Consider the following 27744-nt stretch of genomic DNA (forward strand, 5'->3'; position numbering starts at 1 on the left):
CGAGTTGAGAAGCTTATTACTCTTGGGTGCTTGGTACCCTTGAGCTTGTTCCTCTTGGGTGCTTGGGCGCCCTAGACGGTTGGTGGTGTTCGGAGCTCAATCATTGTGGTGTAAAGCTCCGGGCAAGCGTCGGGGTCTCCAATTAGGTTGTGGAGATCACCCCGAGCAATTTGACGGGTTCTGGTGACCGCCTCCAAGGGTTGCCAAAATGTACGGGTTCGGTGACCGCCCCCAAGGGTTGCCATTTGTACGGGTTCGGTGACCGCCCTCAAGGGTCCCTTAGTGGAATCACGGCATCTTGCATTGTGCGAGGGCGTGAGGAGATTACGGTGGCCCTAGTGGCTTCTGGGGAGCATTGTGCCTCCACACCGCTCCAAACGGAGATTAGCATCCGCAAGGGTGTGAACTTCGGGATACATCGTCGTCTCCGCGTGCCTCGGTTATCTCTTACCCGAACCCTTTACTTATGCACTTTACTTTGTGATAGCCATATTGTTTCTTGTCATATATCTTGCTATCACTTAGTTGTTTATCTTGCTTAGCATTAGTTGTTGGTGCACATAGGTGAGCCTAGTTGTTGTAGGTTTTGTGCTTGTCAAATTAACCGCTAGGTTTATTCCGCATTTGTTCAAGCCTAAACCGTAATTATTTTAAAGCGCCTATTCCCCCCTCTAGGCGACATCCACGATCTTTCAGGGAGCCCTCCTTCTTTTCCCTTGGCCTCCCTCCTAGGTGGGAGAAGGTTTCCTCCTTTGGTCCATGGTTTCCACCAACGCATGTGCTTGGCATCTAATCGCCTTGAAACCAGGGATGCAGGTGATTGTTTTCCCTAGGCAACTATCTTACCTTCCGTACCATCGTGACTTGCAATGAAAGCGTGATGTATCAGATCTATCCAACAATTATCTTACACAACGTGGACTACACCCAAGTATCTCGACCGTGGAAATAGCAGGAGCACCGGCAGGCATCCGAGTACATAGAGAGATGTGCATAGAGGAGTGGGTTTCTCCGTCATGTGCCTGTCTAATGCCGGGTAGGTGGACGAACAGGCAACCAACTTCAATGTAGCAGGAATCCATCATGTCGCCCCATCCGGCTGTGTTGCTCCGAGCCGACATTAACGCGGCTCGAATGACAGGCCGGAGTTGGCGCCTCGCTTCAGTGCTTCAACTCGCTTTAGTGCTTGTATTCGTCGCTAGTTGGTCTACGAATTTGGATGTATTTTTTGTGTTCGTTGTACTGTCATGATTGAAGATGAATAGATCGAAAGTTTCATGGAAAAAAAGCTTCCTACAAGTAGATGACTCGTTTCCGGTTTCTTCAAGCTGGCCATAGCGGGAGTAACTTAGCTACTAACATAAGGTGATTTAAAAAAAACTAGTAACATAACGTATCCCAACACAAGTTTTCTTATGTGGTAAAGAGTCAAAGACGAGAGTTGTTTGTGGTAACATAATATGTTATCATAACATAGCGCAACCCAAGGCACAATGATATGTTGCAATTTTTTTTGGTAACTCCCATAATTTCTTGGTAGTGGCTCGGTTCCATGTCTCATTTCATAGGGATGCCCAAAATGACTCTATTTCACTCAATAACATAGAAATTCATACTACTTCCTCCTAGACGTAAATCCGTAACTAGACAAATCTAAGACAAGAATTTTGGGACGGAGAGTAAAGGGCCCACTGATTGGGAGGACAGGTGCCGGCAGATTAGACTACCCACAGTGGGAGTAACATAGGTAGTAACATCATACATATCTAGATAAAATAGATGATGTGGCATGCAATAAATGAAGAAAGAGAGAAGAGTGGTAACATAGCTAGTTACTAGTAGTATGAGTAACATCACACATATCAAGGCAAGATGTGTCTATAGCCTAATAAATAAAGTGTTGCATGTTACCACACATATGTCACTCCCACTATAAAGATAGTAACATAGACTATGTTACTGCTGTATGTTACTACCCATTGTGCCTAGTCTTACAGCGGGTGCGCACGAGGTGAAGTTTGCAGCCCGGTCTCCACTCTCCACCCAAATATTCTCCGCTCCCAATTCCAAGCGGCCTCTCCCCCCCTCTTCTTTGCTTCCCTCGGCCTCTCCACCTTTCCCCCCGCCCGCTCCCCAGTTCCCACCCCAACATCCACCTCCCTCCCTCCATCCCTCTCTAGCTTCTGCCGCGAACCCTAGGGAGGGTCCCCAACAACATGGACGTCGAGTCCGAGGTCTCGGCGGACGCCGCCGCTGCGGCGACGAACGGGTTGGGTGGCGCGGGGGAGGCTGCCGCTGAGGACGCGGAGGCCGTTGTGGTGACGAACGGCCTGGCTGGCGGTGGGGAGGCCTCCGCCGAGCAGCGCAGCTTGGAGGCGTACGCCGCGCTGTACTCGGGTCGGACCCGCCTGGCGCGCCTCGTGTTCATCGCGCAGAGATGCGGGGTGGAGGCGATCGAGCTCGCGGCGCTGCGGATGGCGTACGACGAGGCCAAGGCGCGCGAGGACACGGCATTCTACCGCGAGGCCGCCCTCAGGATCAACGGCCGCCTCGGCCCTACCCACCTGCTCGACCAGGATTGGGTCGACTCCGTCAATCACCGCGCCGAGCAGCGCAAGGAGAATCTCGAGACCGAACTCGAGGTCTATAAGGTGCGAAAACCCTCCCCCCCCTCCCCCACAATTAACCTCTAATTCTGGTCGCTTCTCCGAATTTACCACTTGGTTCACATTACTTTCTGCTTTGGATGTGGTTACATTGATCCGTAAGGAATTCGATCCCGTGTCTGCCTACTGCCATGGCGCGAGGATTACTGTATGCGCGAGTAATATGCCTTATTTCTAACTTGGTATCTTGTGGTATGTTCGCTTACTTAGTAGTCTTTGCACGAGCATGATTTTCTATGCTGTGATGAGAGTAAGTCGTGGTTACCTTGCACTTTGTTTGGTAAACATTGATGGAAATGGTTGTTTGATCAGGGTGTGGAGCTGAACTATAGGTTTATCAAGTTATTTGGGTCGATATTGTAAATCAATCATGTAAAATTTCTCTGATTGCAATCCTTTTGCCATCAGGTGATGTTTTCGGAAAGATATTTGTGTACAATTAAACTCTTTACACAAAACAACCATTTATGACTTGTTAGGAGTACACACAGTGATTTTTATTATTAGCAGAAGCTAGGCAAAAACATGATACATGGGGAGATGGGGGCCTTATTAGCAGAAGCAAGGCCTTATTTGGTAATGGTATCCTACTACTATGTGCAAGCATCTTGCAGGAGCATACATTTTTGCTGTGATGAAAAAAGAATAAATCGTGGTTATCCTGCACACTGCTTGGTCTACATTGCTGAAATGATTGCTTGATTAGGGTGCGGTGCAGAAACTGTAGGTGTTATGCAGTCATTTGGGATCATGCATGTTTTCTTTGAGTGCATCCCTTTTCCATTAGGTCTTGGTAGCAACTTCAAAGCATTTACATGAATACAACTATTTGGGAGTACATGGAGTGAATTTTTTTTCTTAGCACAAGCAAAGTAAAAACAAGATATAAGGTGGCGAATGGAACTATTTTCCAGTTTCCTGGGCCATTGTTCTTTTTTGCCTGTGTGGCCACTGACCAGTCTGTTACATATGAACCCAGACATGGCTCACACATATACAAGCTACCACCTGATTTATCTGCAGTTCTTAGAAGACACAAAACCCTGTCTACTTACCTTCACTATATGCTACCTTGTCAGTATTCTGCCTCCTCGTGCCTCTGTGTTTTGGTGGCACACCTTTCCATGCTTTGATGCCTCTATATATGCTGCAAAAGAATCTGTTCTCTGGCATTTGAATTCTGGTTTAGTATATTTGTTTGTGGCTTTGGTGGGTTGATTAGCTATGTTCTATGGTGATGTAATATATGTATCAAACTAGTAACTCTGTCGGTTCTTTAAATGCAGACCTGCCTGCATGGCGAGAGCATCAGAATATGCTATAATGATCTCGGTGACTTCTACTATTCTCATGGCCGCCTTACTGAAGCCTTCAAAAGCTATATCAAGACAGAAGAGTACTTCAGTGCTTCTGAGCATGTAGTGCAGATGTGTATGAAGGCAATACTGATCAGCGTTGAATTAGGTCACAATGTTCGTGTTCTGAATTTTGTAAGTAAAGCACAAGGATGTCAAGATCCACTGAGTCCTATTGCCATTGCTAAGCTGCAAGCAGTTGCAGGATTAGCGCGTCTTGGTAGAAAGGAGTATAAACTTGCCGCCCAAGAGGTTTGTTTTACACTTTTTACTGATTATTGCAATCATGACCATCCCAGCCTCTTTCCTTTCGAGTTCTTCTGTGTTTGCATCTTAATTTTTTGCTGAAACTGTGTTTCCCTCAAGTTTCTGGAGACAGGACCTGAACTAGGAAGCAACTATTCTGAAGTCATAGCGGCACAAGATGTAGCTACATATGGGTCTCTTTGTGCACTTGCTTTCTTAAATTACAGTGATATCAAGGTTCACTTACCTCTTCTTCTACAGTGTTATATATCACTCTTTTGGTAGCATGGCACTCAATATATGACTGTTCTTGTATCTGCACAGATGAAAGTTATTGAGAATGCTAAATTTGGATCTTTTCTGAGCCTTTTCCCTGAAATTAGGGGGTTGGTCAATGATTTTTACTACAGGTAAGATTGGTATATTGTTTACTTCTTGTTGTAGGTTTGTGGTTATTTGTTGGCATAATCTTTTTTGCCAATGAGTTCAGTGTCTAACATTTTTAGTTTCTTTTGCAAGTAATGTGTGTGTAACTGTGTATGCTGAGTTGCTAACCATGGATTTTTTTTTCAAACGACCAGTCAAGATAAGTCATGTTGGTAGAACCAGGGATCCTACCGGACCTGCTTCGTAGGTTGTAGGGGAAGGATGGAGGAGGGCGCGGCGATGAGCGGGCGCGCCGGCGGCTGGGCGCCGTCGCGTAGGAGGAGGATTGCGGCGGCGGCTAGGGTTAGAGGCGGCTAGGGTTCCGGCTCCTCTGGGAGCCGGGCAATAGGGATAATAATATTCTTATTGCTTAATTCCAAAAAGAGTCTTACAGCCTATATTTATAACCTAGATAACTTGCAGAAGAATTAACCTAAGATAACTTGTGGGCTAAGATTGCCCGATGGGCCTAGCTAAACCGGCCATAACACTTCTCCCCGCCTGCACAAACAGCTCGTCCTCGAGCTGTAAGGTGGGGAAGCGCTTGCGGAACTCCTCGAGGCGATCAACCTGCGTCAAACACCTTCTCGACAGCTGGGGCGGCCAGGTCGGCGGCGATGGCGTCCTCCGAAATGTTGTCTGCCACCTCCAGGTAGAAGAGTCGCGGGCAGGCATGGCCGGGCGTGTAGGGCTCGTCGCAGTTGAAGCACAACCCTTGGCGGCGACGCTCGAGTAGCTCGGCTGAGGTAAGCCGGCGAAACGGGCGCGTCGCGGTCGCGGCGAGGGGTGCCGCAGAAGCCTGCGCAGGCCGACCTTGCGCGGAATCCGGCCCGGGTAGTGACCCAGCGGTCCAGAACGGTGATGCCTGTTGGATGGCCACCACGCGGAGCTCGAACGCGCGGGCGTAGTACATGGCCGACTGGAGATCCTGGGGTCCCCGAAGCTCCACGTCCACGCGGATGTGATCCGGAAGTCCACCGACAAAGAGGTCGGCCTGCTGCTGCGCCGTCACACCCGACGCATGGCATGCCAGGGCCTGGAAATGGTCGGCGTAGTCCTGCACCGTGGAGGTGAAGGGAAGGCGGCCGAGCTCCGCCAGGCGGCTCCCGCGAACCGGAGGCCCATAGCGAAGGAGGCAGAGCTCGCGGAAGCGCTCCCAAGGGGGCATGCTGCCCTCGTCCTGCTCGAGGGCGTAGTACCAGGTCTGGGCTGCACCGCGGAGGTGGTAGGATGCCAGCCAAGTGCGCTCCGACGCGAGCGTGCGCTGGTCACGGAAAAACTGTTCACACTGGTTGAGCCAGTTAAGCGGGTCCTCCATGCCGTCATAAGTGGCGAAGTCGATCTTGGCGAACCGTGGCGGCGTCTGGGTCGGCGCGCCATGGTCGACCGGCTCGGCGGTGCGGAGCAGCGATGATGACGGCGCCCGGTCAACGGTGGGGAGGCCGCCGTAGGCCCCCGCGGAGCTGGACGAGGCCCCAGACTACAGCGTGGGTACCGGTGGGTCCCCGGCCTCTGTGTAAACTGGCGGTGGCGACGTCCCGGTTAGCCAGGCCGGGATCGGGGACGGGGATGGCGGAAACCGAACCTGCTGGATCGGAAGGCCTCCCGGTGTGGACTGGCCCAGTCCGAAGCTGGGCGGCGGCGGCGGGAGCTGGACCGGCGCGGGCCAGTGCGGCCACTGCGGCGCTGGGGCGGGCGCGGGTGGTGCCGCGAGAACCGGCGCGGGCCACTGCGGCCAGGACGGCGCTGGGGCGAGCGGCGGCTGGAGCGACGGATGGGCCCCGACGATCGCCGCGGGTATCGAGTGTTGGGAATCGTAGCATAATTTAAAATTTTCCTACGTTCACCAAGATGCATCTATGGAGTCTACTAGCAACGAGGGGAAAGGAGTGCATCTACATACCCTTATAGATCGCGAGCGGAAGCGTTTCAATGAACGTGGATGACGGAGTCGTACTCGCCGTGATCCAAATCACCGATGACCGAGTGCCGAACGGACGGCACCTCCGCGTTAAACACACGTACGGTGCAGCGACGTCTCCTCCTTGATCCAGCAAGGGGGAAGGAGAGGTTGATGGAGATCCAACAACACGACGGCGTGGTGGTGGATGTAGCGGGTCTCCGGCAGGGCTTCGCCGAGCTTCTGCGAGAGAGAGAGAGAGGTGTTGCAGGGGAGGAGGGAGGCGCCCAAGGCTGTAGCTTGCTGCCCTCCCTCCCCCCCTTTATATAGGCCCCCTAGGGGGGCGCCGGCCCTAGAGATGAGATCTCATGGGGGGGCGGTGGCCACAAGGGGGGGAAGGGGTTGCCTTGCCCCCCCAAGGCAAGGGGGAACTCCCCCCCAGGGTTCCCAACCCTAGGCGCATGGGGGGAGGCCCAAGGGGGGTGCCCCAGCCCACTAAGGGCTGGTTCCCTTCCACTTTCAGCCCACGGGGCCCTCCGGGATAGGTGGCCCCACCCGGTGGACCCCCGGGACCCTTCCGGTGGTCCCGGTACAATACCGGTAACCCCCGAAACTTTCCCGGTGGCCGAAACTGGACTTCCTATATATAATTCTTCACCTCCGGACCATTCCGGAACCTCTCATGACGTCCGAGATCTCATCCGGGACTCCGAACAACTTTCGGGTTTCCGCATACATATATCTCTACAACCCTAGCGTCACCGAACCTTAAGTGTGTAGACCCTACGGGTTCGGGAGACATGCAGACATGACCGAGACGCCTCTCCGGTCAATAACCAACAGCGGGATCTAGATACCCATGTTGGCTCCCACATGCTCCACGATGATCTCATCGGATGAACCACGGTGTCGAGGATTCAATCAATCCGTATGCAATTCCCTTTGTCAATCGGTATGTTACTTGCCCGAGATTCGATCGTCGGTATCCCAATACCTTGTTCAATCTCGTTACCGGCAAGTCTCTTTACTCGTACCGCAATGCATGATCCCGTGACTAACGCCTTAGTCACATTGAGCTCATTATGATGATGCATTACCGAGTGGGCCCAGAGATACCTCTCCGTCACACGGAGTGACAAATCCCAGTCTCGATCCGTGCCAACCCAACAGACATTTTCGGAGATACCCGTAGTGCACCTTTATAGTCACCCAGTTACGTTGTGACGTTTGGCACACCCAAAGCACTCCTACGGTATCCGGGAGTTGCACGATCTCATGGTCTAAGGAAAAGATACTTGACATTGGAAAAGCTCTAGCAAACGAAACTACACGATCTTTTATGCTATGCTTAGGATTGGGTCTTGTCCATCACATCATTCTCCTAATGATGTGATCCCGTTATCAATGACATCCAATGTCCATAGTCAGGAAACCATGACTATCTGTTGATCAACGAGCTAGTCAACTAGAGGCTTACTAGGGACACGTTGTGGTCTATGTATTCACACATGTATTACGATTTCCGGATAACACAATTATAGCATGAAAAATAGACAATTATCATGAACAAGGAAATATAATAATAACCATTTATTATTGCCTCTAGGGCATATTTCCAACAGTCTCCCACTTGCACTAGAGTCAATAATCTAGTTACATTGTGATGAATCGAACACCCATAGAGTTCTGGTGTTGATCATGTTTTGCTCTAGGGAGAGGTTTAGTCAACGGATCTGCTACATTCAGGTCCGTATGTACTTTACAAATATCTATGTCTTCATTTTGAACACTTTCACGAATGGAGTTGAAGCGACGCTTGATATGCCTGGTCTTCCTGTGAAACCTGGGCTCCTTGGCAAGGGCAATAGCTCCAGTGTTGTCATAGAAGAGAGTCATCGGGCCCGACGCATTGGGAATCACCCCTAGGTCGGTAATGAACTCCTTCATCCAGATTGCTTCTTGCGCTGCCTCTGAGGCTGCCATGTACTCCGCTTCACATGTAGATCCCGCCACGATGCTTTGCTTGCAACTGCACCAGCTTACTGCCCCTCCATTCAAAATATACACGTATCCGGTTTGTAACTTCGAGTCATCCAGATCTGTGTCGAAGCTAGCGTCGACGTAACCCTTTACGATGAGCTCTTCGTCACCTCCATAAACGAGAAACATATCCTTAGTCCTCTTCAGGTACTTCAGGATATTCTTGACCGCTGTCCAGTGTTCCATGCCGGGATTACTTTGGTACCTTCCTACCAAACTTACGGCAAGGTTTACATCAGGTCTGGTACACAGCATGGCATACATAATAGACCCTATGGCCGAGGCATAGGGGATGACGCTCATCTTTTCTCTATCTTTTGCCGTGGTCGGGCATTGAGCCGTGCTCAACTGCACACCTTGCAATACAGGCAAGAACCCCTTCTTGGACTGATCCATATTGAACTTTTTCAATATCTTGTCAAGGTATGTACTCTGTGAAAGACCAATGAGGCGTCTTGATCTATCCCTATAGATCTTGATGCCTAATATATAAGCAGCTTCTCCAAGGTCCTTCATTGAAAAACACTTATTCAAATAGGCCTTTATACTTTTCAAGAATTCTATATCATTTCCCATCAATAATATGTCATCCACATATAATATGAGAAATGCTACAGAGCTCCCACTCACTTTTTTGTAAACACAGGCTTCTCCATAAGTCTGTGTAAACCCAAACGCTTTGATCATCTCATCAAAGCGAATGTTCCAACTCCGAGATGCTTGCACCAGCCCATAAATTGAGCGCTGGAGCTTGCATACTTTGTTAGCATTCTTAGGATCGACAAAACCTTCCGGCTGCATCATATACAACTCTTCCTTAAGGAAGCCGTTAAGGAATGCCGTTTTGACATCCATCTGCCATATCTCATAATCATAGTATGCGGCAATTGCTAACATGATTCGGACGGACTTTAGCTTCGCTACGGGTGAGAAAGTCTCATCGTAGTCAACCCCTTGAACTTGTCGATAACCCTTAGCGACAAGTCGAGCTTTGTAGATGGTCACATTACCATCTGCGTCCGTCTTTTTCTTAAAGATCCATTTGTTTTCTATGGCTCGCCGCTCATCGGGCAAGTCAGTCAAAGTCCATACTTTGTTTTCATACATGGATTCTATCTCGGATTTCATGGCTTCTAGCCATTTGTCGGAATCCGGGCCCGCCATCGCTTCTTCATAGTTCAAAGGTTCACCGTTGTCTAACAACATGATTTTCAGGACAGGATTGCCGTACCACTCTGGTGCGGAACGTGTCCTTGTGGACCTACGAAGTTCAGTAACTTGATCCGAAGCTTCATGATCAGCATCATTAACTTCCTCCCTAGTCGGTGTAGGCACCACAGGAACATTTTCCCGCGCTGCGCTACTTTCCGGTTCGGAAGGGGTGACTATCACCTCATCAAGTTCCACTTTCCTCCCACTCAATTCTTTCAAGAGAAACTCCTTCTCCAGAAAGGACCCGTTCTTGGCAACGAAAATCTTGCCTTCGGATATGAGGTCGAAGGTATACCCAATAGTTTCCTTAGGGTATCCTATGAAGACGCATTTTTCCGACTTGGGTTCGAGCTTTTCAGGTTGAAGTTTCTTGACATAAGCATCGCATCCCCAAACTTTTAGAAACGACAGCTTAGGTTTCTTCCCAAACCATAATTCATACGGTGTCGTCTCAACGGATTTCGACGGAGCCCTATTTAAAGTGAATGCGGCAGTCTCTAAAGCATAGCCCCAAAATGAGAGCGGTAAATCGGTAAGAGACATCATAGATCGCACCATATTCAATAGAGTGCGATTACGACGTTTGGACACACCATTTCTCTGAGGTGTTCCAGGCGGCGTGAGTTGTGAAACTATTCCACATTTCCTTAAGTGTGTACCAAATTCGTGACTTAAATATTCTCCACCACGATCTGATCGTAAGAATTTTATTTTCCTGTCACGTTGATTCTCGACTTCACTCTGAAATTCCTTGAACTTTTCAAAGGTTTCAGACTTGTGTTTCATTAGGTAGACATACCCATATCTACTTAAATCATCAGTGAGAGTGAGAACATAACGATATCCTCCGCGAGCCTCAACACTCATTGGACCGCACACATCGGTATGTATGATTTCCAATAAGTTGGTTGCTCGCTCCATTGTTCCGGAGAACGGAGTCTTGGTCATCTTACCCATGAGGCATGGCTCGCACGTGTCAAATGATTCGTAATCAAGAGACTCCAAAAGTCCATCTGCATGGAGCTTCTTCATGCGCTTGACACCAATGTGACCAAGGCGGCAGTGCCACAAGTATGTGGGACTATCGTTATCAACTTTACATCTTTTGGTATTCACACTATGAACATGTGTAACATCACGTTCGAGATTCATCAAAAATAAACCATTGACCAGCGGGGCATGACCATAAAACATATCTCTCAAATAAATAGAACAACCATTATTCTCATATTTAAATGAGTAGCCATCTCGAATTAAACGAGATCCAGATACAATGTTCATGCTCAAAGCTGGCACTAAATAACAATTATTGAGGTTTAAAACTAATCCCGTAGGTAGATGCAGAGGTAGCGTGCCGACGGCGATCACATCGACCTTGGAACCATTCCCGACGCGCATCGTCACCTCGTCCTTCGCCAGTCTCCGTTTATTCCGTAGTTCCTGTTTTGAGTTACAAATATGAGCAACCGCACCGGTATCAAATACCCAGGAGCTACTACGAGTACTGGTAAGGTACACATCAATTACTTGTATATCACATATACCTTGGGTGTTGCCGGCCTTCTTCTTGTCCGCTAAGTATTTGGGGCAGTTCCGCTTCCAGTGACCACTTCCCTTGCAATAAAAGCACTCAGTCTCGGGCTTGGGTCCATTCCTTGACTTCTTCCCAGTAACTGGTTTACCGGGCGCGGCAACTCCCTTGCCGTCCTTCTTGAAGTTCTTCTTACCCTTGCCCTTCTTGAACTTAGTGGTTTTATTCACCATCAACACTTGATGTTCTTTTCTGATCTCTACCTCAGCTGATTTCAACATTGAATATACCTCAGGAATGGTCTTTTCCATCCCCTGCATATTGAAGGTCATCACAAAGCTCTTGTAGCTTGGTGGAAGCGACTGGAGGATTCTGTCAACGACCGCGTCATCCGGGAGATTAACTCCCAGCTGAGACAAGCGGTTGTGCAACCCAGACATTCTGAGTATGTGCTCACTAACAGAACTGTTCTCCTCCATTTTACAGCTGAAGAACTTGTCGGAGACATCATATCTCTCGACCCGGGCATGAGCTTGAAAAACCAGTTTCAGCTCCTCGTACATCTCATATGCTCCATGTTTCTCAAAACGCTTTTGGAGACCCGGTTCTAAGCTGTAAAGCATGCCGCACTGAACGAGGGAGTAATCATCAGCACGCTGCTGCCAAGCGTTCATAACGTCTTGGTTCTCAGGGATTGGTGCTTCACCTAGCGGTGCTTCTAAGACATAATCTTTCTTGGCTGCTATGAGGATGATCCTCAGGTTCCGGACCCAGTCCGTATAGTTGCTGCCATCATCTTTCAGCTTGGTTTTCTCTAGGAACGCGTTGAAATTGAGGACAACGTTGGCCATTTGATCTACAATACATAGTGTAAAGATTTTAGACTAAGTTCATGATAATTAAGTTCATTTAATCAAATTATTTAATGAACTTCCACTCAGATAGACATCCCTCTAGTCATCTAAGTGAAACATGATCCGAATTCGACTAGGCCGTGTCCGATCATCACGTGAGACGGACTAGTCAAGATCGGTGAACATCTCCATGTTGATCGTATCTTCTATACGACTCATGCTCGACCTTTCGGTCCTCCGTGTTCCGAGGCCATGTCTGTACATGCTAGGCTCGTCAAGTCAACCTAAGTGTATTGCGTGTGTTCCGAGGCCATGTCTGTACATGCTAGGCTCGTCAACACCCGTTGTATTCGAACGTTAGAATCTATCACACCCGATCATCACGTGGTGCTTCGAAACAACGAACCTTCGCAACGGTGCACAGTTAGGGTGAACACTTTCTTGAAATTATTATAAGGGATCATCTTACTTACTACCGTCGTTCTAAGCAAATAAGATGCAAAAACATGATAAACATCACATGCAATCAAATAGTGACATGATATGGCCAATATCATCATGCTCCTTTGATCTCCATCTTCGGGGCACCATGATCATCTTCGTCACCGGCATGACACCATGATCTCCATCATCATGATCTCCATCATTGTGTCTTCATGAAGTCGTCACGCCAACGATTACTTCTACTTGTATGGCTAACGCGTTTAGCAACTAAGTAAAGTAAATTACATGGCGTTATTCAATGACACGCAGGTCATGCAAAATAATAAAGACAACTCCTATGGCTCCTGCCGGTTGTCATACTCATCGACATGCAAATCGTGATTCCTATTACAAGAATATGATCAATCTCATACATCACATATATCATTCATCACATCTTCTGGCCATATCACATCACATAGCACTTGCTGCAAAAACAAGTTAGACGTCCTCTAATTGTTGTTGCAAGTTTTTACGTGGTTTGTAGGTTTCTAGCAAGAACGTTTTCTTACCTACGTATGACCACAACATGATTTGCCAATTTCTATTTACCCTTCATAAGGACCCTTTTCATCGAATCCGTTCCGACTAAAGTAGGAGAGACAGACACCCGCTAGCCACCTTATGCAACTAGTGCATGTCAGTCGGTGGAACCTCTCTCACGTAAGCGTACGTGTAAGGTCGGTCCGGGCCGCTTCATCCTACAATGCCGCCGAAACAAGAAACGACTAGTAGCGGCAAGAAGAATTGGCAAACTCAACGCCCACAACTGCTTTGTGTTCTACTCGTGCATAGTAACTACGCATAAACCTGGCTCATGATGCCACTGTTGGGAATCGTAGCATAATTTAAAATTTTCCTACGTTCACCAAGATGCATCTATGGAGTCTACTAGCAACGAGGGGAAAGGAGTGCATCTACATACCCTTGTAGATCGCGAGCGGAAGCGTTCCAATGAACGTGGACGACGGAGTCGTACTCGCCGTGATCCAAATCACCGATGACCGAGTGCCGAACGGACGACACATCCGCGTTCAACACACGTACGGTGCAGCGACGTCTCCTCCTTCTTGATCCAGCAAGGGGGAAGGAGAGGTTGATGGAGATCCAACAGCACGACGGCGTGGTGGTGGATGTAGCGGGTCTCCGGCAGGGCTTCGCCGAGCTTCTGCGAGAGAGAGAGGTGTTGCAGGGGAGGAGGGAGGCGCCCAAGGCTGTAGGTTGCTGCCCTCCCTCCCCCCCTTTATATAGGCCCCCTGGGGGGGGGGGGGGGGGGGCCACAAGGGGGGGAAGGGGTTGCCTTGCCCCCCCAAGGCAAGGGGGAACTCCCCCCCTAGGGTTCCCAACCCTAGGCGCATGGGGGGAAGCCCAAGGGGGGTGCCCCAGCCCACTAAGGGCTGGTTCCCTTCCACTTTCAGCCCACGGGGCCCTCCGGGATAGGTGGCCCCACCCGGTGGTCCCGGTACAATACCGGTAACCCCCGAAACTTTCCCGGTGGGCGAAACTGGACTTCCTATATATAATTCTTCACCTCCGGACCATTCCGGAACCTCTCGTGACGTCCGGGATCTCATCCGGGACTCCGACCAACTTTCGGGTTTCCGCATACATATATCTCTACAACCCTAGCGTCACCGAACCTTAAGTGTGTAGACCCTACGGGTTCGGGAGACATGCAGACATGACCGAGACGCCTCTCCGGTCAATAACCAACAGCGGGATCTGGATACCCATGTTGGCTCCCACATGCTCCACGATGATCTCATCGGATGAACCACGGTGTCGAGGATTCAATCAATCCGTATGCAATTCCCTTTGTCAATCGGTATGTTACTTGCCCGAGATTCGATCGTCGGTATCCCAATACCTTGTTCAATCTCGTTACCGGCAAGTCTCTTTACTCGTACCGCAATGCATGATCCCGTGACTAACGCCTTAGTCACATTGAGCTCATTATGATGATGCATTACCGAGTGGGCCCAGAGATACCTCTCCGTCACACGGAGTGACAAATCCCAGTCTCGATCCGTGCCAACCCAACAGACATTTTCGGAGATACCCGTAGTGCACCTTTATAGTCACCCAGTTACGTTGTGACGTTTGGCACACCCAAAGCACTCCTACGGTATCCGGGAGTTGCACGATCTCATGGTCTAAGGAAAAGATACTTGACATTGGAAAAGCTCTAGCAAACGAAACTACACGATCTTTTATGCTATGCTTAGGATTGGGTCTTGTCCATCACATCATTCTCCTAATGATGTGATCCCGTTATCAATGACATCCAATGTCCATAGTCAGGAAACCATGACTATCTGTTGATCAACGAGCTAGTCAACTAGAGGCTTACTAGGGACACGTTGTGGTCTATGTATTCACACATGTATTACGATTTCCGGACAATACAATTATAGCATGAATAATAGACTATTATCATGAACAAAGAAATATAATAATAACCATTTATTATTGCCTCTAGGGCATATTTCCAACATCGAGTACCAGGGCAGGTGCAGCAGTGGCGGGGGCCCGCCGGTGTAGCCCGCCTGGAACGGCAGCAGGGGCGTCCCGCTCGGGCCTGACGCGTTCTAGATCGGCCAGTGCGTCGCCGGGTGGCTGTAGGCGGGGGGCGCAGCCGGCGGGGTGGTGTGCGGGCCGGCCAAGTACAGGGAGATGCCCTGGACGGCCGTCACGAGGTCCCGCAGGGTGCTGGTCATCTCCTCCGGCGTGAAGACGGAGGTTGTCGGCGGCGCGGAAGTGACGGGGGCCGGCAGCGCGGAGGTGATCGGGGCCGGCGGCGTTGGGGACCCGGCAGTGGTCATCGGGGCGGTGGTGATGATGGGAAGCGGCGGCGTGGGTGTTACCAAATTGGTAGAACCAGGGATCCTACCGGACCTGCTCCGTAGGTTGTAGGGGAAGGAGGGAGGAGGTCGGGGCGATGAGCGGGCGCGCCGGCGGCTGGGCGCCGTCGCGTAGGAGGAGGATGGCGGCGGCGGCTAGGGTTAGAGGCGGCTAGGGTTCCGGCTCCTCTGGGAGCCGGGCAATAGGGATAATAATATTCTTATTGCTTAATTCCAAAAAGAGTCTTACAGCCTATATTTATAACCTAAATAACTTGCAGAAGAATTAACCTAAGATAACTTATGGGCTAAGATTGCCCGGTGGGTGCTAAACCGGCCATAACACATGTACTCCCTCCGTTCCAAAATAGATGACCCAACTTTGTACTAAAGTTAGTACAAAGTTGAGTACAAAGTTGGGTCATCAATTTTGGAACGGATGGAGTATGAAGCATCTTGAGAGCCTTAAGCCAAGTCTGCTGGTGGACATTCATCTCGCAGATCACGTTGAGATTCTTTACCTACTTATTTTGCAGAAGCTTGGTATGTAGAAATCTGGCATGTATATGAGTTGCCTATATTACACTATCAACAACTTTTAATTGGCAATGTATGCAGATTACATGGCATCATCATATACTGTTTCTGAGCTGCAATGGGTGCTCCCAACTTCGAGCCCCGCTCAAAATGAGGTACAATTTCATCTTAACCGCGGGGGGTGGGGGGGGTGGGGGGGTGGGGGGCTTGTCATTAATTATTGTTGTTCATACTTCTCTTTGTTCGTATCTTTGAACAGGCAGAGGGGGATCCTCATGTTAATGGTACTGAGGCTGAGCTAAATGCTATGTGTAATCTAATACTTCATCCCAACTTCAATAGTAACTTAGTTGTTTGTATTTTGTTCACAAGCTAATGTTTCTAGAACTAGCATAATTTTACATCTTTATGTACAGATGATGCAGCACTTGTACAATCAACTCAGTACAATTTCGTGAAATCAAAATACTACTTCAGTCTCTTGGGGAGAAAAGCCCAAACTGGGTTTCTCGGTCTCAGGCATGTGCTTTACTCTTAAATGCTGAAATGTTCGTCGCTGATTCTTTTGAAACTGAGGCAAGGGCGATAAGATGGTTGGATGGTCAAATAATAGTGATATCAAACACCAAGTTCAGTATGTTGGAAGGGGAATTCGGCAATTACACGACCACATGTAAGCCCTTAAAAGAGAAGAAGCTCAAGGTATGTTTGGTATCTTGTCTAATTATCTTGTTTCCAGTTTATTGTACTACTCTGCTATGGTGTGTAGTTAGTAATGTGCAGCATAGAATTATCTGTGGTAAGTTTGTAAAGATGAAAATGTTCACACCACCTTTAATTATGATGGCAGACATGGATTAAATTATTCCAAGTTGAATTGTTCCCTGTACAAGTACACTCACTACGCAGTAATCGTGTTGGCTATACAGCTACATGACACTGTTTGACCAACTGAATCAACTTGTTAGAATTTAATTGTAGACTTCAACAAGACAGCTTGTACTATTAAATTGCAGCATTGCCTAGAGTCAACAATGACCAATGACTGCATATGCATATCCTGAAAAAAGCTCTTTTGTAGCTTAACTTTCACATGACAGCTTGTACTATGCAACAATAACTGCATAAGTATATTTCTTGAAAAAAGAACTCTGTAAGTATCAACAACGACTCTTTTTGTAAACATTGAGAACCTGACAGCTAATAAAGCTTGGTATCCCTGAAGTTCTTGAAGCAACTATGTTGCACAAGATGTTTCCTTCGGATGATATTTTCAGTATTATTCTGCAATACAACTTGCATAACTTGAATGTTGTTGTTTATTGTAATAACATGGAGCCTCCCATGGAGCTTAATTTTCGCTCCTGCCTTTCAAGTCAAAAAATGATGACAGTTCATGGTTGTAACTTTGCAAATATTCTTGTTTTCTGAACTAAGGTTTATGGTTAACTTCTTTCTAGTTAATTGTACTACTATGATGTAGTGCGTAATTAATAATGTGTGGAACTGTGGACCGATATGTGGAATGTGGTAACTGGTAACCATAGTTTACTAGGGCAGTAACAAGAGAGCGTACTTTTCATGTTGACAAGCTTTGCTTCCTACCACGATGATAAAGGACAGTATAATGACGATGACCTTTGGCAGTTGCAATTTTCACATAATCTGGCTCGATCTGTCACTATTCATGCCTTCACATCTCCCTTTAGCACACTGTTTCTGTTTGTATTGAACCGAGCCTGGTATATATCTTTTTGCAGTGCAAGGAAGATTCAACAATTGATCGGTTTGAAATGCGAGGCGATATCTGGGCAAGGAGAAGGACATGCCTGCGGGATAACTCTGCCTTTCACTTGATCCAGTGGAGGAGGACAGCGGGGCTTCGGCGAGTACAAGTGCAGCAGCCACGGGAAGCCTCATCGCAGAATGACAGCAACACGCTCCTTAAGGAACTGCATGTCACGATGAAGAGTCTCCTCGAAGAATTGAAAGTCAACACCAAGGCAGCGACGGAGTCAAGCCAGCTTATCGCCAAATCTTGTCAAGAAGTTATCGAGGCCTGCAAGATCTCTGCGACCAGCACGGGGACCGGTATAGTGAACTGAGGAACCGCATGTAGATGAGTAGCCGTGACTTTACATGTAGATGAGTAGCAGCTGTGTGGTTGCTAGGGAACAAGTTCTATACATTGTTGCTTCGGTTGTAGAGCAACACGTTGTATACGTTGTCACTACAGGGGATGATGTAGTCGATAACTCCGAATTGTGCGCGGGCTCACTTGATCTCGTTGCCGCAGCATTCAATTGATTGTAGATCTGGGAGAGAGCACTGATATATACTGATTCGTATTGAATCTCTTATCTCCATGTGTTTACAAACTGCGACTCTGCGATCATTGAACTACAAGCCGAGAACAACCGCAAAAGCTCTGAGATCTTGGCACGGTCCAAACCACTCTGATCTGCGGCTGAGGGGAACAATCATTGCGGAGCTCATTTTCAGGCTGGACATTGCCGGTGACGCGAGAACTTTATCACAGGCAGGGATCAGTCTCAGAGGCTTGCTGAAGATGCAAAGTCTGGGAATTGCTGCCACGGAGAGGTCCACGAGGCGGCAAAAGTCTCGTTTCCTGACGTTGAAGGATGGCGCGTCCAATTCCAGGCTGTTCCGTGTCCACGCTTCTTCACGCAGGCGCAAGAACCACATCCTGGATTTGCAGCGTGATGGTGCTCTGGTCACTGATGATTCCGAGAAGATGGACATGATTTGGTCTCACTTCAACTCCCTGCTGGGCTGCACCTCCGATCGCCCACACACTCTGAATCTTGAAGCGCTCAACGTGCCGGCTATTGACCTATCTGCCCTTTTGATGCACCTTTCACTGAAGATGAGATTAAAGGTACAATTTTTCAGCTGCACCCACGGTCCCGACGGATTTACTGGCAAGTTTTTCAGAGTGTGTTGGTCAATGGTTTCAGGTATTGAATTCTCAAGCCCTGAGCCCGCTCAACTCGGCCACAATGATTATGCTTGCTAAGGGTAGCCATAGTGGGGTAACTTAGGTAGTAACTTAACACATCCCAAGATAATTTTGCTTATGTGGCAAGTATTTAATAAGGAAAGAGGTGCTTGTGGTAATATAATATGTTACTGTAACATAGCGCTTCCCGAGGTAAAATGAGTCTATGAGCTAATAAATGAAGCACCATATGACACTACTATTATGTTACTTTGCACTATGAAGGTAGTAACTTAGACTAGTGTCACATGCATGACACTAGTATAAGTTACTCCCCACTATGACCAGCCTAAGAAGGAGGAGCCCTCTATGCCCGGGGACTACCGACCTATTTGTCTTGTCCATTGCTTTTGGGAAGATCGCCGCTAAGATGCTCGCTAACAGACTGCAACCTGTGATGCCAAAGCTGATTGCCAACTGCGAGAACACATTCATTAAAGGAAGATCTATCCATGACAACTTTGTGTTCGTCCAGGGTGCCGCTAAGTTGTTGCAACAGAGGAAGATCCCTAGCCTACTTGTGAAGCTGGACATATCCAAAGCCTTTGATTCCGTCTCATGGGCGTTCCTGCTGCAGCTTTTGAGCTTTAGAGGTTTCAGTCTGACCTGGAGTGACTGGGTTTCAAACTTGCTGGCCACATCTTCAACAAAAATAAATGTCAACGGGTCGCCGTCGGTGTGAAGCTTGTGCTTGTTCGCCAGGTCCTATCCGCTGTCCCTGCTTTCCAGATGATGGTGACTATCGTAAACAAGTGAGCTGATGCACAGCTGAACAAACTGCGCCGCTCTTTTGGGCCGAGAATGGTGAGGCATTGGCTGCCAAGTGTCTGATGGCATGCAAAAGGATCTGCAAGCCTTTGGATTTTGGTGGGCTAGGTATCACCGACCTTGAGAGATATAGCCGCGCTCTGCGCTGCCGTTGGCTATGGCTCAGGTGGACCGAGGAGGACAAACCGTGGCTTGATCTCCCTCTACTTATTGATGATCAGGTCATCGCCCTGTTTCAAGCCTCAACTCTGTCATCGCCCTGTTTTAATGGAGAGAAGATATCCTTCTGGGATGATAACTGGTTGAGCAGTGGCCCTCCCAAGAAGCCGTTTCTTCCCCATTCCAGCATAGGAGCTCACTCAAGGATGCTATTCATGATAACAACTGGCTGGATGTCAACAATTAAACCATTGCCACCAATCGAGGCTCTGCGTGATTACATTATGTTGTGGAGTGCCATCCAGAATATTCAGCTTTCGCCCCACCCTGACAAGATCACATGGAAGTGGACGGTTGATGGCTCCTACTCCGCTGCGTTCGCATACAAGATTCAATTCATGGGCGGTGTTCAGTCTAATCTGAAGGTACTGATTTGGAAGGCTCCGGTACCAGGAAAGTTAAGGCTCTCCGCGTGGATGGGTGTCCAGGGCCGCTGCCTCACGGCGGACCTGCTCGCGAAGAGATGCTGGCAACACAGCCCGTTCTGTGCCCTCTGCAGATGCCACTCTGAGTCCGCCTTGCACTTATTCATGCACTGCTCTTTCTCCCTGGAGCTATGGAAGAAGGCTTTTCAAACTTTCAGCATTCCCTTGAACAGGCTGCCTATAGACGGAACTCACTCTTTCAGGCAATGGCGGGAGTATGGATTCGATTCATTTGCCAGGAGAGACCTGAAGATGAAGTGGTCTTCCGCGACTACTGTGGTGGCCTGGTTCATTTGGACTGAGCGTAATGCCAGGATTTTCAGGGGTATCGCCACCAGCGTTGCTTCTCTAATGCAGCGTGGCAGTAATTTCCTGGGTTCCCAGTGAGATATGCATTATGTGCGCGTGGGAATCACGGGTTTGCTGATAAATGCTGTTGTAAATCCGGAGCACAATCTGTTTATTGATTAGACGTGCCAATGGCAGCAGCCTTAAGCTGCGCCAACACACCATAATGACATCTGAAAGGACCGTTCGGTTCTAAAAGTACAAGGTGGCGATTCGGGTTTGGTCAAAGTTGTCAAAACACGACCAAACCAACATCATCACCCCTACACTGGTAGACTTCACCGTTAAGGTAATTCTGCTCTAAAAGGGGGTCTTACAAAAGAGAAACACCTTTTGGGAAGCTCAATTGGGGTTCCTCAGGTGACCGAGGTGTGATACTCCTAGGGCAAAACTCTGACCGTTTTGGGGGGAGACACGCGAAGAATTTATTGAACCAGTTTGTAAGTCCGAAGACCAAAGATGAAGGACAGTCCTCGGGTCCTGGATAAGGGAATGCTGACCACGTCGACCTATCGACGTGGGTCGGGCCGAGGCCCCTCAAATGACCAACCAATGGGTCACATTCGTCAGGCCCCGAGGAATCAAGATGGAATCTCCCGAAGACTTGGCACATACTCCAAGGCACGAACGCAATCTTCAACACATTTATCTTTAGATAGACCTATGTGTAACCCTAAGTATCCCAATGTTTATATAAAACCAGTGGTGCAGACCGTAGATGCCAACTCATTCATACTCAATCTCGACCTAGGTCAATTTGTATTCTGCACCCCGTCCACAATCAATATAAACAAAGCATTGTAAGGTTTTACCTCCCCGAAAGGTCTGAACCTGAGTGGATTCGACTTCGTTACTGTCCGGATAGATGAAACGGCTCGTGCAGCCCCTGAGTTGCCCTCGCGGCAACCCATGGCGGAACGGACGGCTGGGAGACGCCCTTCGCCCGCAAAGAGCTCAGGAGACTGATACTGCACCATCCTTTATACGGGAGTAATGATGCACGAAAGGCCCTTCGCTGTAAAAGAAAAGCAAGTAGGTATAGGTATACATACAGATATACTGTGACGGTATCTTGCCTGCACGTGGGCCCGAGAGCGCGGCGAGACCCGCTTATGCATCCGGATTTGTACTGTACCAGAAAGATATCGCGAAATGAAAAGAAAAAGTGTGGGGAGCTCAGGATTGGGAGCGGCGTGCTTCCACCCTACTCCGGCGGCGGTAGCCGCCGCGGCCACGCCAGGTTCTTATTTCTCCACCCGATTTACTGATGCGCCGTGTCTAAATACGTCGCTGGATGTTCTTTCCAGGCGCCGCTCAGATCCCCCTTCGATCCTTTAATTCCTCCGATTTGGGATCGCAGACTGATCTGAGGAGGCCGAGTCGCAGACTGATCGGAGGAGGCCTATTTAGCGCCGGTCGATGAGCGAGGCGCCGAGAGCAACGCATCCGAGCAAGCCAGAGGTGCGGGATGGGGAGAAAGGCGCCTTCTTTTGCTCCGGCCGGACGGAAGCGTAAAGGTCCATCGTTTCCCCTTCTCTCCCCCTGCAAACGCCGGATTTCCCCCGCTCCGGCGCAGGTGACCGGCTGGGCATCCCTCCCGGACGACATAGTCCACCAAGTCGCCGCGCTGGTGCTGGAATTCGACGTGGTGGACTACATTGCCTTCCGCGCGGTCTGCTCGGGATGGCGCGCCTGCGCGCCCAGCCCGCGAGACCCCACCCTGCGGATACGATCTCTCCGCCCGGTCGACTGGGTCGCGCTCTGCGACGGCGACGCCGTCCGCCCGGATGACGCCTGCCAGATAACCTTCTTCCAGAAGCGAACGGCCAGGTGCCTCCGCGTCCGCCTGCCCGAGCTCCAGCGCCACAGGATCATTGGCTTCACTGATGGTCTTGTCATCCTGCTGCACAAGCGAGCCACCACGATCCGCGTGCTCCACCCCTTCACGCGGGTCGTGGTCGACTTCCCATCCCTCGTCCCCGTCTACCAGAAGCTGATCCGGAACCGCAACTGCGTGCTCCGCATGAACGCTGCGGTTTGTAGCAGTGTGTCATCCACCACTTCCATTGCCGTCGTGGCTTGGTTCCCTTGGTCATCTGTGGTGCTCAGTGCTGATGCAGGCCACTCAAGCTGGGAGGTCATTCACAAAGACATGTATCTTTCCAATACCTTGCCCTTCCAAGGTCAGCTTTACGGTTTCCTGCAGACTTCAAGGCAGATTGTGCAAGTCTACCCTCCAAAACCACTTGGTCCTGGCCCTGTCGTTGCTCATGTTCCAATTAAGTTTGGCAACCCATTTTTCTGCAGCTTCTATCTCGTGGAGTCCGATGGCCACATGCTACTTGTTGTCAAGTCTATGAACTTGGTGGGCCGTGATGTGGAGGAGTGGCGACGTTACGTCATTGCGATCTTCAAGGTTGATGTAAGCCTCGGCCACTGGGAACTGATCCCAGTAAGCAGTCTTGGCGACCGAGCATTGTTTGTCTCCATGGACAGGTGCCTGTCCGTGAAGGCGAAGAACCTTCCTTCCATCAGCAGCAACTCAATTTACCTCACTGTGCCACTCCCGGATCCGGTTGTCGTGCATTCCCTGAGCAGCCAGTCATTTGAGCGGCCAACGACGTTGTGTCAGGTCCACGACGTGAAGGAGAAGATTCGCCCGTCCGTCAGGCCCTTCACCATCGCTGATCATCTTCTCACCTACTGCAATCATCGTGAATGGTACAACTTCTTAATTAACTTCTACTACTACCTTCTCTCTAGCAACAACATGCATTCAGCGTGATAACTCTAATTAATGTTCTAATAATTTGCATTTCGTCCTCCTGTAGGGCAACTGGACTAATGTTTCATGAGTATTACACTATACCCAAGTCTTATGAAGAGTTGTGGAAGAAAATAAGAGCTCAGGATTCTGAAGTGAGGATTTCGCGCGTGCAAGATTCAATCAGGAAAGGGAAAAGGCGTGTCCAACTGAAGAAGGAATAACTACACCGTAATTTAGACTGCTCTTTGAAAATGAGAATATTATTTAACAATATTCTTATTCCTAATGCTTTCAATGTAATCATGCATCAACGCTGATGATGTAACTAAAATCTGTTCTCACTTCGCGATGAAGTGAGCTTATATATGAACTGAAAAATTACCAGCAGGGTTATGCCAGTTAGGATCTGCTCATGCAAGGTGATTGACGCCCATTTGCTTGTCAGGTGTTCAGGTTCATTCAGTGTACTCGCTGTTGAGTGTGAATCCGGATTTGTTTGTTATATAGTTCTGTCTTATCTTAGAGAAAGGTCGGGATTACTCCCTACTGTGCCTTGATGAATCATGGCAGAATGTCACTGAATAACATCCGGTAGACCAGCACCAAGTAATGCTCATTCTTGTCATTATTGTTTGAGTTAAATACATTACAGGTGTCCTAACTTGTCCGGTGCGGTAAGTTTGATGCTTAAACTTGAAAAATACACAAAAATGGTGCCGTAATTTGTCTGGGCATTCAAATACGGTGTCTCTGGACGTATGCCGCCAAATCAAGTGCTAGCGTGGCATGCCAGTGTGTCGCTGGGCCACATGTCAATGGCTGTAGGCACGTTGTGAGTTTTGCGTGTAGTATTTTTGTTTACAAAAATGCCCCTGGACTTTAGTTAATTCTTGAAAAAAATCGTTGCGGACGCTGGATGCACACTGTTTTTTTAGGTGAACGTGCTTGTACCTTAATTAATTCTCACAAAAATATAAGCACAATTTGGCATGGTTTGGCATGGAGGGAATTCAAATCACGGACCTCCTGGTTGCCTATCAAATGAGCGGACCACGAGGCCACATTTCGGTTTGCAGTTAACTGCTAACTAGCAACTTATATGCACGATTCCATGAATCGCGTTGCACATGTTTTCTACAGTTTTTTTATGTACTGCTTTGTTTTTTATTTGAGTGAAGTTTCTGTTTAATTTTCATCATACATAAATGTACTAATATGTTAAGCGTGTTTGTAGAAATTTAAGAATAATATTACACATTAAATTTTGTAATACGCATTCATCATTTTCAAAATACATGGTGAGCATTTTCAAAAATGATATGAAAATGAAAAATGGACATGAACTTGAACATGTATTTAAGAAAAAACTCACCATGTTTTTAATATAGGTACAACTATTTAAATCCACACCAATTTTAGAAAAAATTCATGTTTATCTCTTCAAAGTACACGATAATGGAAATAGAATAGAGATATAAAATAAACAATAATTTTATAATGATGATTAATTTATTTTTTCATATGAAAAAATTTATGTATGATGAAAACTAAACAGAAACTTTACTCGAAGAAAAACAAGATAGTAACTTGGAATATAAAAATAAAAAGAAAACTACTCCAGCAAAAGCATATGCAGAGTGATACGTGCGGTCACATATATAAACCGCTTGCTGATAAGTAATTGCAAACCAGAGCATGGCCGCCTGGTCCGCTTGATTATCACGCTACAAGGATGTCCCGGGTTCAAATTTCCTGCACGCTCACTTTATGGTATTTTTTACGAGTATTAATTAAAATCAAGGGGTATTTTTTCGTGAGAATTAATTAAATCATAGGGGCATTTCCGTAAAAAAACACGCATAGCTCTTTTTTTCTCTTAAATAGGGAATGCAACACGAGGACTTCCCAGGAGGTCACCCATCCTAGTACTACTCTCGCCCAAGCACGCTTAACTTCGGAGTTCTGATGGGATCCGGTGCTTTAGTGCTGGTATGATCACAGCGCGTCCCTGCAACCACTGACATGTGGCCAGCTCAATACGGTGGCATATGTCTAAAGGCATCGTATTTGAACACTCAGACAAGTTACAACATCTTTTTGTGTATTTTACATATTTAGACACCAAACTGACCGCTTCGGACAAGTTATGGCACTTGTAGTGTATTTAACTCTTATTGTTTTATCGGTGTTCATGCCTTCTGCCTTCTGGCTTCCATTATGATTATGTGCAAAGAGCATCATATGAGGCATTTCTCCTTTACTGTCTCAAGTATGTTCCTCCTTTGCTATATGTTTTTGTATTATTTTTTTGTGGCACGACAATAATCTCTTATTCACAACAAAAGAGATTGTTCTTGAAATCCAATCATTGCCCTCTTGCTCACTAAATTTGTTTACTTTTATGTCCACCTATTGCTAAATATTCATTTTGTAAAGCGCTAGTTAAGCGGCTTGTAAAAAATCTGACCATTTAGCGAACTGAATATAACTTAGGTGGTTAAGTTCTTTATGGTCGAACCAACCCACTCATTGTTCAAGTCCCAAGCTGGAGGCGCCTGCCGGGTGACCTCCTGCTAGTGCTGAAAGAGTAGGGGTGACGCTGCCTGAGGGATTGACGGACAGAGCCCCCTCCCCCCCCCCCCGACCCAATAACGGGGGCCTCCAGGGCCTGGGTGTTTGGGACGGCGGCACTCCCCGGGGCATCACCCGGCGGGGTCCCGGAGCCCCCGTAGACCCAATAACGGGGGCCTCTGGGGTCAAGGTTCTCTTGGAGGAACTCTTCTCCATGGCCTTCCGAACGGCTCGAGCGGCACCCTCGTCCTCTCCAACAGAGCCATCGGGGGCCGTCGCTGCCTCGGGGCCATCTTCTTGCGCGGGGTTGTCTGCCGTAAAGGGATCCGCCCCGCTCCAGGCGTCTCGGGCAGCCTCCCGGGAAGACTCTGCGTCCTAAGCCCTACGGCCCGCCTCTGGGTCACTGGCCTCGGCCCTTGCTACCACGACGATGTTTGGATCTGGGATGGATGATGGGGTAGCACGCGAGGAGACATCCGCGTTCCCCACCTCCGACTGCAATCCTCCCGCAGCAAGGCAGCTCGCCACCTCCTGGCCTAGCGACGAGGCCGAATCATCCTCACCGGTCGTCCTTTTCTTCACCACCCGCTTCACCTTCTTCGCCGGGCGGCAGGGGCGAGACGGGCTACACGCATGGCGAAGCAACAGTTAAAAATAACTTGAGGGCTACAAAGCCTACACCCTTAAGGAATAATCTACATACTCGTCCTTGGCGGTCCATCCTCTTGAGCCAGTCATGGAGGAAGGAAAATCTCGGACCCGGCCCTCCAATAGGACCACTGGCATGGTCCCGTAAAACACGAGCCTTTCTAGGCTCGGGGGCTGCCGGAACCTCGACAACATCCCCCGAGGATGCGTTGGTGGCCGAAGGAGGAATCACCTTCGCCACGTCATCGTCCCCGGTCGACAAACTAAAGACAAAGGCCAACAGTGAGCAATAGTGTCCCAATAACCAGAAAGCAAACTCAAGATTTACCTAGTGTCGGCAATGCGGTGTCATCGTTGATCTCGGGTAGTAGAGCTAGGGGCTGCGGGAGATAAGGCACGTTTCTGGCTGGGTGGTGGAGGTGCGTCCCCCCTTCCCCGGTCAGGGTGCTGGAAGAGCCCTCGGAGTCATTTCCGTCCTCCTTCTCCTCTGCGCCTTCCTCTGCTACCCCCTCAGAGTTGGGCCCGATCAAGGCCGCCTACGGTGAGAAGGGGTTCGACCACTCGGGGTCCACCGAACCCACGAGAACAGGACCCCACCTGTCGCACATCGGCATCCTCTTCATGATGGCATCGTGGGTCTAGCTTTTATGAAGCATCCGGACCGAACGCGGCATGCCCGGGGCCCCGTCAAAATTGAACAGAGTCTCCCACCCATGATAGATTCTCACCCGGGAGGCCATCTCGGTGTAAGCGTTGGCCGTCCTCCTTCCCCGCGAGCATCCAGGTCGGCTCCTTTCGGAACTGAAGAGGGGAAATCCGATGGCGGGCGAAACTACTCGCCACCATACGACCATCCAACCCCCACACCGCAAACAACTTGACACATTGG

At 48.8% G+C, this 27744-nt stretch overlaps 3 protein-coding genes and 1 non-coding gene across 8 annotated transcripts; 3 read left to right on the forward strand and 1 right to left on the reverse strand.

Annotated features, from left to right (window-relative positions):
* The first annotated feature begins 2045 nt into the window (after positions 1 to 2045).
* On the forward strand, positions 2046 to 18468 carry LOC109773843 (COP9 signalosome complex subunit 1). Of its 3 annotated transcripts, none has more exons than XM_040390428.3 (8): positions 2046 to 2651; positions 3953 to 4273; positions 4388 to 4504; positions 4592 to 4677; positions 16172 to 16245; positions 16350 to 16431; positions 16507 to 16792; positions 17851 to 18468. In XM_040390428.3, the coding sequence occupies exons 1-5, from the start codon at positions 2217 to 2219 to the stop codon at positions 16200 to 16202; spliced, it is 990 nt and encodes a 329-aa protein (XP_040246362.1). In that variant the 5' UTR covers positions 2046 to 2216; the 3' UTR covers positions 16203 to 16245; positions 16350 to 16431; positions 16507 to 16792; positions 17851 to 18468. The 3 variants fall into 3 exon arrangements, with proteins under 3 accessions (XP_040246362.1, XP_020188156.1, XP_040246363.1); XM_020332567.4 differs by having other exon boundaries at positions 16350 to 16401; XM_040390429.3 differs by having other exon boundaries at positions 16350 to 16374.
* LOC141022869 (uncharacterized) lies at positions 18456 to 19791 on the forward strand. Its single transcript, XM_073499144.1, has 3 exons — positions 18456 to 18989; positions 19069 to 19143; positions 19468 to 19791. The coding sequence occupies exons 1-3, from the start codon at positions 18456 to 18458 to the stop codon at positions 19789 to 19791; spliced, it is 933 nt and encodes a 310-aa protein (XP_073355245.1).
* Positions 19792 to 21853: 2062 nt separating this feature from the next.
* On the forward strand, positions 21854 to 24034 carry LOC109773844 (uncharacterized). 3 transcript variants are annotated; one of them, XM_020332570.4, is made up of 3 exons: positions 21895 to 22109; positions 22230 to 23590; positions 23701 to 24034. In XM_020332570.4, exons 2-3 carry the CDS (start codon positions 22338 to 22340, stop codon positions 23855 to 23857), a joined length of 1410 nt encoding a protein of 469 aa, XP_020188159.1. In that variant the 5' UTR covers positions 21895 to 22109; positions 22230 to 22337; the 3' UTR covers positions 23858 to 24034. The 3 variants fall into 3 exon arrangements, with proteins under 3 accessions (XP_073356493.1, XP_020188159.1, XP_073356494.1); XM_073500393.1 differs by having other exon boundaries at positions 21910 to 22109; positions 22177 to 23590; XM_073500392.1 differs by having other exon boundaries at positions 21854 to 23590.
* Positions 24035 to 25520: 1486 nt separating this feature from the next.
* On the reverse strand, positions 25521 to 25639 carry LOC120965505 (5S ribosomal RNA). Its single transcript, XR_005758557.1, has one exon. It is a non-coding gene; the product is annotated as a 5S ribosomal RNA (ribosomal RNA).
* Between the last annotated feature and the right edge of the window lie 2105 nt (positions 25640 to 27744).

This window comes from Aegilops tauschii, chromosome 5 (genome assembly GCF_002575655.3).
Source record: "Aegilops tauschii subsp. strangulata cultivar AL8/78 chromosome 5, Aet v6.0, whole genome shotgun sequence".
Taxonomy (NCBI): domain Eukaryota; kingdom Viridiplantae; phylum Streptophyta; class Magnoliopsida; order Poales; family Poaceae; genus Aegilops; species Aegilops tauschii.